This window comes from Camelus dromedarius, chromosome 16 (assembly GCF_036321535.1).
Source record: "Camelus dromedarius isolate mCamDro1 chromosome 16, mCamDro1.pat, whole genome shotgun sequence".
Lineage (NCBI taxonomy): Eukaryota > Metazoa > Chordata > Mammalia > Artiodactyla > Camelidae > Camelus > Camelus dromedarius.
Genome location: NC_087451.1, coordinates 24,724,981 through 24,737,176, shown reverse-complemented (window position 1 = coordinate 24,737,176; position 12,196 = coordinate 24,724,981). Strand labels below are relative to the sequence as shown.

The 12,196-nt window shown below is 39.6% G+C and overlaps 1 protein-coding gene across 18 annotated transcripts in view; it reads right to left on the bottom strand.

Moving 5' to 3' along the window:
- The window catches only part of NCOR1 (nuclear receptor corepressor 1), a 134,293-nt gene that overhangs the window by 92,490 nt on the left and 29,607 nt on the right, over nt 1–12,196 (bottom strand). For all 18 annotated transcript variants that reach the window (XM_064495290.1, XM_064495306.1, XM_064495289.1 and 15 more), the window contains exons 4-5: nt 9,907–10,099; nt 5,354–5,536 (exon numbers count right to left, since the gene is read on the bottom strand). In XM_064495290.1, coding sequence (XP_064351360.1) covers nt 5,354–5,536; nt 9,907–10,099 — 376 coding nt within the window. The remainder of the gene's footprint in view (nt 1–5,353; nt 5,537–9,906; nt 10,100–12,196) is intronic.

Genomic DNA, 12,196 nt, shown 5'->3' with positions numbered 1-12,196 from the left:
AATTCTCCAAGGAAGACATACAAATAATCAAAAAGCACATGAAAAAATGCTCAATATCACTAATTATCAGAGAAATGCAAATCAAAACTTCAATGAAGTATCACCTCACACCAGTCAGAATAGCCGTCATTCAAAAATCCACAAATGACAAATGCTGGAGAGGCTGTGGAGAAAGGGGAACCCTCCTACACTGCTGGTGGGAATGCAGTTTGGTGCAGCCACTATGGAAAACAGTGTGGAGATTCCTCAAAAGACTAGGAATAGACTTACCATATGACCCAGGAATCCCACTCCTGGGCTCGTATCCAGAAGGAAATCTACTTCAGGATGACACCTGCACCCCAATGTTCATAGCAGCACTATTTACAATAGCCAAAACATGGAAACAGCCTAAATGTCCATCAACAGGTGACTGGATAAAGAAGATGTGGTATATTTATACAATGGAATACTACTCAGCCATAAAAACCGACAACATAATGCCATTTGCAGCAACATGGATGCTCCTGGAGAATGTCATTCTAAGTGAAGTAAGCCAGAAAGAGAAAGAAAAATACCATATGAGATCGCTCATATGTGGAATCTAAAAAACAAAAACAAAAACAAAAACAAACAAACAAACAAAAACAAAGTGTAAATAAAGGACAGAAATAGACTCACAGACAGAGAATACAGAGTTGTGGTTACCAGGGGGGTGGAGGGTGGGAAGGGATAGACTGGGATTTCAAAACTGTAGAATAGACTACACTGTATAGCACAGGGAAATATACACAAAATGTTATGATAACTCACAGAGAAAAAAATGTGACAATGAGTGTGTATATGTCCATGAATAACTGAAAAATTGTGAACACTGGAATTTGACACAACATTGTAAAATGATTATAAATCAATAAAAAATGTTAAAAAAAAAAAAAGCAAGTCTAGCAATTTATAAAAAATAGGTAATACATCACGACTAAGTTAGGTTAAACCCAGAAACCCACAGATGATTTAACACGAGAAAGATAACTGATGCTGTTCATTCTGTTACTACATTAAAGGAGAATAATAATGATTAGCAACCTTATGCAGAAAAGGCATTTGATGAACAACTCCCGTGATTAAAACTCCCAGCTCACTGGACCAGACAGGAGTGTCTCAGCCTGGGGAAGGATTTCTACAAAACTGACATCATAATCAGTGGTAAAAAGTAAAAGGCATTCCTAAAAAAGCAGAAAATAACAAGAATAACCACTTTCAATGTTGTAATGCAGTCGTGTGTGTGTGCGCGCGCGCGCACTTGTTTGAGTTTTTTTTGGGGGGGGGGGTGTAATTAGGTTTATTATTTATTTTTAGAGGAGGTACTGGGGATTGAACCCAGGACCTCATGAATGCCAAGCGCACAACTCTACCACTTGAGCTATACCCTCTCCCCTGTAATGCAGTCTTAACCAGAGCAATAAGGCAACAGAAAAGTAAGGAAAAGGTTTAAGAACCAGAAAGGAAGAAACAACTTTTTTTTTTTAAACTGTTGATATGACCACTACCTACCCAAAAGAAACTACAAATAAGTAATTAGCATTAAAAGGATAATTTAGGGAGGTTGCTGCTCTACACTAAAACAGACAAAAACAAAAACAAAAAAACTGCAAGTTAGAAAAAAGTGGTTTTTAAAAAGAAATTATTAACAATAGAATCAAAAATATAAAGAGTTGAATCTAACACAAAGTATGTAAAATATTTATGAAAACAAATATATGTATGTATATGCATGATGGGGACATTGCGCTGCACACCTGAATTCACACATCGTAACTGACTGTACTTCAATTTAAAAAAAAGTTTTTGAATATATTTATGGGAGAGAAAGCAATAAAACATGCAAGTTTTCCTAAGTAAATGAACAGATATACCATAGTCATGGGTTAGAAGACTTAGTAACAAAAAGATATCATGGTCCCCAAACTGACCTCTAATATTCTATATGATTCCAATGAAAATTCCAGAAAGATACTTTGGGGAACTGAAAACTGTGATTCCAAAAATCATATGAGACGGTAAAAATTTTAAAAAGCTAATATACGCCCACAGAAGTGGGGTTTGCCTCACTGCAGTAGAAAGAAGAATTATCACAAAGCTCCAATAATTGGAAGGATACCTATTTCTGTATCAATACCACAGAGCACAATAAATAAGAACACAAAGCCCAGAAGTCAATCCACACAGAGATGCAAATCTGACTTACAATAGCGCTGAAACTGTAGAACAGTTTGGAAAAGGACAAACTTTTCAATTAAGTATCCATACAGGGTAAAAATGAATATGGACCCCTACACTGAGGCAAACACAAGAAATCAATTTCTGGTGGATTAAGAATAATGTGAGAAGCACAACTATAACTTTTAAAAAAGACAGTACAGTAAACTCTTTTAATGATCCCAGGGTAATCTCACATAAAAGCTGAAGAAATTCTGTTCACCAAAAAATACAGACTTAAATGTAAAAGCTAAAGCTATAAATCTCGGAGAAGAACACACAGATGTAAGTCTTTGTGACCCTGGATCATGGTTCTCGGGTGTGATACCAAAAGCACAAAGAATGAAAGAAAAAATGAACTGGACTTCATCACAAGTAAAGCCTGTTGGCCCTGGTGTGACTGGCCCGCTGGGCGGCCCTGAGGACGGCAGTCCCTTATCTCTGTCCCCTTCTCCCCACCTAAGAGCCTGCCCCTGAGGCCCCAGAACTACCTCTTAATTGTCAACTAAAGACCAACGAAGATGCTCATTTAAAGTTGATAGAGATGAAACTGAGCAGGTCTCTGTAAGAATGCCGGTGCGGGGCTGGGCGGGGGCGCACGCGCTGGGAACACCCGCATGGCGTCCCCAGCGGCTGGGAAACAGCACCTGTGGTTGGAAGGGGCTTGCGCGGAGCTGTGGACAGCGCAGTGGAGGAAGAGCGGAGAGAGGAGAGGACGAGGAGGAGGGTGGGAAACTCCCACGTCTGCCTGGAAAGTGAACTGCGCTGGAAGGTTCACAGAAGACAAGCAAAACTGTCCAATGAAGATGAGGAGGAGGAATGTGAAGACAAGGCTCCAGGAAAGAAACCCTGAGGAGATGCTCCAGCCAAGAAGGCACAAAATCAAACCAGATTAGAAAAGACTCAAAACCACCAAACACTAACATCAAAAAAGTCAAGAAGCCTTCAAAAAAACAGGGGGAAAAAACTCCTAAGACACCAAAAGGACCTAGTTCCGTAGAAGACGTTAAAGTAAAAACGCAGCCAGTCTAGGAAAAAGCACAACGAACAGTCGTGGTGCATCCACACGGGGAGAGAGGAGATGGAGGGACAACCGGAGCCCAAGCGTGTCATCACAGTCCCAGCAAGGCCTCCGTCTCCTCCCCGTCGCCTTCCGCACCGGCCCCCCCACGCCCCCGCCAGGCCCCCCTCCAGGCCGGGAGCAGCCTCACTCCAGACTTCCTCAAGCTCCTTCCTTGACGGCTCTGATTCAGTGAACCTCATACTTTGCTTTCTACTACGTGACTCATTTGACTTACTTCGTACTTCTTTGACCATGTCTTTAATCACTCTTGTATCTCCCTAGTTGCTCAATAAATATTTGAATGAATAAAATAAGAGAGAAAAAAGCTTTTGTCATCAACGGATACCACTAAGAAAGTGAAAAGACAACGCAGAGAATCAGAGAGGACACCTGCACGGCATGTATGTGAGTGAGCACACAGGACACACCACCAAGTCTGACAGCCCAGCTACAAGAAACGGGCAAAGGATCTGAACCAGCCTTCCCCTACAGAACAAACGCAAACGGCCAACAAGCACATGAAGGTGTTCATCACCAGACTCTAGGGAAATGAAAATCAAAACCACACCCAAAGAGGTACAAGCTATCAGGCACACAAATAAGCTGCAAGGAGGCCCTGCACAGCACGGGGAACACAGCCAGTCCTCTGCAGTGACTATAAACGGAGTGCAGCCTTGGAAACCTGTGAATTTCTATACTGCATACCTGTAACATAACACTGCACATCAAATACACTTCAATTTTAAAAATATATTATTAAATAAATACATAAATAAATTTTTAAAAAACACAATGAGATACCACTTCACATTTCCCAGGATGGCTACGCACAAACACGCTGACAAGGAAGTAGAGAAAGTGAAACCCAGCCTCATACACTGCTGGGGGGGAGTTTAAATGACACAGCCACTTTGGAGAGCCATCTGGCGGCTCCCCATAAATTTACATAGAGATCTGCCATATGAGTCGGCCAGTTCTACTCCTAGGCACATACCCAAGAGAACTGAAAAAACATGTCCACACAGAAACTAGTAAATGAATGTCACACCGGCATTACTCCTAACAGCCAAGAGTGAACACAACCCAAATGTCCATCAACTAATGAACAGATAAACAAAACACAGTATCTCCATGCAGTGGGAATTTTATTCAGCTGTAAAAAGGAACGAAGTGCTAATACGAGACACAGCATGGATGACTTTAAAATGCTAAATAAAAGAGGTCACACACAAAAGGTCATATATTATGATTCCATTTATCTGAAATGTCAGAATAGGCAAATCCACACAGAGAACAGACTAGTGGTCATCAGGGGCTGGTGGAGGGAAAGAGAGTAACTGATACAAGATAAGTGCTTTCTTTCTGAAGTGATGAAAATGTCCTGGAATTACACAGTGAGGACAGCGGCACAACTTTATGAACACATTAAAAGCCACTGAACTGTACCCATTAAAAGGGTTAATATTATGGTATGTGAATTTTTTAATCTCAATTATAAAAAAAAATCCTTCCCCAAGAAAGGGAAACAAGCCACAAATTAGGAGATACGTGCTATACACACAACAGACAAGAGACTCCAGGAAATACTAGAAGTAAGAAAATGACAAAATAACAAGGCACACAAGCAACACAAATAACCCACAAACAAACGAAAGCAAGCTCTGTCTCACTCCTGACCCCACGGACACGTGCACGCTCTCCAGCCCAGCACCACCCCTGGGCCCGAGAAGATCTGTCTGCAAGGGAACCAAGACCGTAGCACCACCGTGTGGAACAGCAAGAAACTAGAAACAACGCAGCCAATAAAATGAAAAGCAGAAAGGACAGACAAGCTTTGCTGTCTATAATCATGAAACCAGACGACCCAGCACGGGAAGCGAATGGATGGAACTCGGGACACTAATCGCAAAAACAAGCAAGTCACAGATTACACAAGGCATGCATTTCTTTATGTGAAGTTGAAAAATACGGAAAATTCAACTCAACATTATCTTCTTCAGGGAGACACACACACATTCTCAAACTACATTAAGCAGAAAACCAAACACTTACTTGCTTCTTTTTCAGTTTAAGGATCTGCTGTTCCACTTTCGCAATTTCCCGATCCACGCGGTCCATGCTCTGTATTAACTCCTCCTTTGAAAGTTTCGAAGGGGAAGCATTTTGATCATCTCCACACGATTGCCCAGAGATTGGAGAGGAAGGAGCTTCATGTTTGACTCCAAATGCTGGGTCCTTTAGAGAAGAAAATCAACAACTGACTCGTCACTAATACCCAACGTCAGCCTCAAGAGTCTTAGCTGCAAGTCAGGTTTAAAACTCGGCAGAGCCATGCGTGCGCTCTCTGTGTGGCTGTCCAACAGCAGCAAACCCCCACCCCACTGGCATTTGCACACTTTCAGAGTTTAGACACATCATTCACAATTTTGAAGGTCCTAAAAGCTCTCCAGAATGAGGTGGCTAAGTGAGTAACCAGCCTTCAGTGTAACAATACCAAGACTACAGAGAATTTCTGCAGAAACAGTAAAGCAGTCCTGACAAAGGAAAACACCAATTCCCCAGCCATTTCCTTGCAATGGTCCTTCAAAAGGTCTGAACACGTGAACTCTGTGCTCCCACCCAACTTAACAGCTATGATACAGCCAACAGTCTCTACCAAAAAGCTTTCAGGCTTCCCAAGGGTCAGTACCGAGGTAGAGAAGTCAGAGAAATGACCTAGAACTTCTGCTGCTACAATCACCTAGACCCACCCTCGTAAAGGGCAACTAAGCCTGCCCACAGGATAGCACACAAAGCAGCTCTCACCCACTCCACCTCCACACCAGCAGAGGCTGCTCTACCCCGGATCTACCACGCACGTACATGCGCGCGCGCGCGCACGCACACACAGCCTACTCGTTTCTAGCCTAAGGTGAGGAGTTAAGCACTGCTGTAAAGCAGATGAAGGCTACAAGAAGCCCAGAATGAACATAGTCCATAGACTGCAGAGCCCTTGACGCACTACGTGATGATGAAGAAACTGTGAGAAATCAGCAGTCTTAACCAAGCGTGCACGTAACTATATGTGGACAGTTGTTCCAAAACACTATGGAACAGAGAACAGAGATTTCAGTTAAAACATAATATGCATGTTCCTGAAAAATCTGATATTCTGCAACAGTATAGCTAAATATAAGACTTCTGGGGAAAAGAGAATTATGGTTATTACTTAAAACCTATAAACTCTGTAAGCAAAGCATTAAGGAAATCAGTATCAATTCTACTAGAAGGAATAATGCTGTCAAAGCTCACTTGCACTCAGCCCGCAGTTAATTCTTTGGTAGCTGGAAACCCTGCAGTTCGTGCTTCCTTCATTAACCCTGGAGGTCATCTGCCTCCAGCAGAAAACAGTACATTTCATCAGAATAAGAATCAGATTCAGGGTATCAACATCTTTATCAACCTTTAAAAGTAAAAAGTACAGGGGCAAATCTCTTCGCAGCTTCTTTTCAGTATTCAGATCTTCATTAGTTAGCTTAACACTGAAAAAGCAGAGCAGTTTTTGAATCAATGAGGCCAGATACTGCACTAAATGAAACCTAAATGCAGAATTTTCAAATCATCTTATGGTCTTTATCTGTCTCAAAGGTTGATCCTTAATAACGAGACAGCTTGATCCCGAGAGCCCTGAAACACTAATGTGCAGGGAAAGAGCATCCGTGAACCACCTGGACGTCTAGACCACACGCCTGCGAGCCGGTTTGTGATACAGAACTCGCGCCACAGCAAAACAGACTGTATTTCGATCAGCAGATTCTGACAATGTTCCTCTGGCGACCTGCTGTGTGCCCTAGGAACTACTACGACAAATCAGTATTTTCCACGGACTTCCTCTCTAGTTAAACATTTAACAGAAACAGGCAGGCACCAGGCAGGTGAACAAACGAGTGACGCCCGCCATAACGGAGCTGGGACCCTGGCGCAGGACACTGTGACAGCTGTTCTGGGAAAGGCTGGACCCCTACTTCATGTCACCACGAAAGCCAAGTAACAGCGCACACTTACATATTTATTAGCAAATCACAAGAAGCCTCAAACAAAAAAAAAGACTTTCACATTATCTTGAGCTCAGGAAAGCCAGCAGCAAAAGATATTTTTTTTAATTGTGAATCGAAGTTAAAAAGTACAATTTTCTCTTTAACAAGATAGTAACAAAATTTTAAAGGCAAATGGGAAAAGTCATTTGCAAAACGTTAACTCTAACAACTCAATATAAAATAAAAAAAATACCATCAGAAACATGGGCAACAGTTTTGAAAAAGCAACTCACAAAACAGGAAAGATAAACAAATGAAAAAATGGTAAATTCTACTAACAAGGTAATATATGCAATTTAAAATCTTAGCAAATTAACGACTTTTTAAAAATCAGTAAATATGTGGTATCTGAGGGCACAAGAGAGCTGGCCCCTTACTCCTGCTGTGGGCACAAGCGCTGGTCTTCCTCCTTTGCAGGGCAATCTGGGTACACCTGTGAACACCTCAAAAATAGGCCAACTATGATCTGTAATCGATTATGCTAACAGGAATTCACCTTAAGGAAATAAATAAGAATCTATACCCAAAAAATTCAACTTAAAGAAGATACATCATTGTTCCAGTGAACAGGTAAACTGTATGTGTGACAACTAAATAAATTACTTTATATCCATATATGGAATGTAACTAAAAATATAATTGTAAACTTGACACAAAAAGCAACTTACAATATATTTAAGCAAAAATAGTCACACATAACGCAGAGTGAGCACATTAAAATATGCACCCAAATAAAGAAAAATAAGTATCAAAAAGTTAACAACGATTTCTAACTGGTGAGGCTGTTAATTTTTTTCCTTCAAGCTTATCTAATTTAATTCTTCCATAAATTATATACCTGGACTTAAAAACATTTAAAAAAAAAAAGAAACAAAGTAACAAATGCTAATTCTTTCAAAATCCCTACTTCTAAAAAAAAAAATGTCATGATTTACAACTTAGGCGGGGCAAAAAAAGCAGGACTAGGAGTCAAAGGTCATCCCAACTCAGGAGGTACTATCCAGGTCACTTAATTTTTCTTACCATCTGTCTTCTCTACTATAAAAGGGAAATCAGTTGTACTCTGATGCAACATGTCACATTTTAATGAGTGAAGTTTTAAGATCTCTTCCTGCCAAAAAAATCTGTAGCTCTAAGTTACATTTCTGGTAATTTAGTCAGCCTTGGAAGAAGACGTTTATTCAGTGTATTTCTTTCTTGAATGTTGCAAACATTTCTTATAAACTCATCAATGATAATGCAGGTATTTCACATGGTGAAGCAGGTCTCAAAATCCCCAGAAGTTCAGCCCATTTCTGGTTTATCACGAAGAGCTTTCCCCACCCAACTTATTATTTTTTTAATTTCCAAATTTACATAAAAAGCTGAAAGAATAGGAAAATGGATATTCATCTTTCATCTAGAATCTCTAGTTGTTAACATATTGCTATATTTGCTTTTGTGTATATACATACACATACACACACACATATTCCTACTTTTTTTTTCCCAATTGATCTATTTGAAAATAAATTGTAAACATATTTCCTATCTTTTACACCATTGCATAGAAACTCAAGGAAAATGTGTGGGTACTTATTTATCTGATACCAGGCTGGAAAGGGCCACTGGCCATAAAAGTAAATAAACTTTATGGGAAATAGATTTGGTAACAAAAAGGTAGGGATAAAAGATTAACACATGATAGTAAAAGAGTTAACACTTTACTGTTCAAAGTGTTTTAAAGAATTAGTTTATTCTTTCTAAAACAAATATTTATTCAGTACCTACTAAGTGCCAGGTACTTCCTAATCTGCAGATTTTAATGAGAAGCAAAACAGACAGTTAAATGATAAATTTGTCAACAAAGTAAGAGCACAGCACACAAACACGCATTTTACAAAAGAAAGGCAGATAACAATAAACACAAGGATATGAGGTTTCATCTTAATAGAACCTTCTCATAAATTCACAATACACATCGTTTGAAATGTCCCGAAATATAGCTACATATTAAAAGCAGTTACCTCCAAGACAGAGAACTACAGATAAATTTTTTCCCCTGTATCTACAAGAATGTATTTTTCCCATAAATTAGAAAAAGTTTTTCTCTTCATAAAAATTCTAAGCACAGTTACACCTCACCTAAAACGTGTCTTCTCCCAAGTAACAAGCTAATAATCTCCAACTGAATTTAAGGGGATTATTCAAAATGTAATTTAGATTTAACAGAACTGGTAGTCTTGAGTACCTCTGACCACATCGTATAGCCCAGCAAGCCAGTGCAGTGTGCTTGAAGAGTCATCAACAGCAATTTTTCTTCAGTCCTCAGACTGTTTCCATTTACCAAAAAGTCAGAAGTGCTGACTTCAAAAGTCTAGAGTACTAAGTCTGTGGTTTGTAGTTTTGTTTAACAAAATTTTTACCTTCCCATAGCACTAACCTTTAGAGACTGGCATAAGCGGACTTTCTCTTAGGCGCTCTGCCTGAATATGGCTAAACAAACATCTCAGACCGACAACCCCACAGGGTAAGAGAACAAATATTTACCTTCTTAGCATCTGCAGAAGACCTCAACCCTTCTGGCAGCGCGTGCACTAAGGGCAAGACCGCAGCACTGACACGCTGGAAATGGGCATCAGAGACCTGCTCCAGACGTGGCCGCTTGGATTCCAGCGAATCATGGTCCACTGGGGACGGGCCCGGGTGAAACTGTTCATATCCAGTCCTCCTTTCCTGAGGCCTAACACGTGAAAGAAGACAGTCGCTTGAAAACTGTAAGTGATGAACAACTTCCTGCTAATGTTAATATCCCTATTTGAACTGTGAAGTAAATGAAAAGTCACGCTTACTTTCAGAGTGGATTCCCCCACCCAGGAGAACACGTACTCACTAGAAAGTACTATCAAACTTCTAATCCTAACAGAAAAAGTTTCTTCTGGGGAGGTGGGAGCGGTCGGCGGCAAAGCAGTGAAAGATGTTAACAGAAGATTTCAATCTGCAGAAAGTTTAAAGCCGCTGAAGAATATCCATAAAATAGTATTTTCAAACTGATGCCATAATAATTGAATTAAATATAATCTAGGCGAGCCACCATTTTCAACCAATGATAAAAGCAAGCTGGAAAAAAAAAACAAAAAACAACAGCAAATGCCATAGGGAAAGACAAATGATTTGAGTTGTGAGGCATTATTTAGACTTAAAAACAAATCTCTTGAGTGGGAATGCAACATTGCTTTGAAAACACAATTCCGACATTTAAAACCTTTAAAACATGTATTCTGTCTAGTTTCCTCAAGTTCTTACGTGTCCTGAAGGTCAGGAATCTGCTTTTAACTTCTTTACATGATGTGCTGTGCAGAGTGCTACATGTGGGTGTTTGGTAGAAAACGAAGTCAACAGTCCTTACAGAGGCAACATTTTACTTTGTGACCAAGCTCTAAACAAACGTCTCACAAAACAACATTTCATTGTGGGGGTAGGGTATAGCTCAAGTGGTAAAGTGCATGCTTAGCACGCACAAGGTCCTGGGTTCAATCCCTAGTACCTCCTCTAAAAATAAATAAACCTAATTACCTCCTGCTCCAAAAATAAAAAAATTTTAAAAAACAACAACATTTCATTGAAAAAATAACCAAGGGGTTTCAGTTTTAGGATAGATGATGAAATTAACCCTGAGGTCTATAATTTTATTATACTTCAAAAATCTGAAATCTCATTCAAGACATAAGATCCCATTATCTCCTCAAAATTCACAATGATGCCACAAAAAAATACTGGAGTAGGAAGCTTCAGGAGTAAGACAAGGATGCCTGCTTTTGCCACTTGTGTTCAATACAGTATTGGGAGCTCTTATCAGATATTGGGCAAGAAAAAGAAAAGGCATCCAAACTGAAAAGGAAGAAGTGAAGTATTTCTACTTGCAGATGACATGATTTCATGTGTAGAAAATTCTAACGAATTCACAAGAAAATGTTAGAGCTAATAAATGCATAGAGAAAAGTTACAGGATACAAAAACCAACATACAAAAATCAGCTATATTCCTATATACTAGCAATGAACTACCTAGAAACGAAATTAAGACAACACTTCCATGTGTAATTGCATCCAAAATAAAACATTTATTCTTAACTTACATAAACAGTAAGACATCCCATGTTCACATACTGACTTAATATTCTTAAGATAACAACACTGCACAAAGCTGTGTACAGATTCAATGTCATTACTAGGAAAATCCCAACAGCTTTTTTTTGATACAGAAAAACCCATCATAAAATTCATATGGAATCTCAAAGGACCCCCAAACAGCCAAAACAATCTTAGAAAAAAATACAAGTTTGGAGAACTCACACTTTGCAATTTCAGAACTCACTGCAGAGCTAGAATAATCAAGAGTGTGGTAGACACTGGAACAGAACTGAGAGCCTAGAGACAAACTCTCACGTAAGTGGTCAGGTGACAGGCCACAAGGGTGCCAAGACCATGCCACGGGGAAGGAGCCATCTCTTCGACAAACAGTGCTGGGGAAACCGGATTTCCACATGCAATAAAATGGACTAAAGACGTTAAGACCCAGAACTCTAAACCTCCTAGAAAAAAATACAGGGAGAAACCTTCCTGACCTTGGATTTGGTGGCAAATTCTTGGATACCACACCAAAGCCCAAGCAACAAAAGAAAAAAATAAACTAAACTTCATCTAAATTAAAAACTTACGTACATCAAAGAACACTGTCATGAGAGTGAAAAGACAAACCACAGAATAAGAGAAAATATCTGCAAATCACGCATTTGACAAAGTTTTAGTATCCAAAATATATAAAGAACTCTTACAGC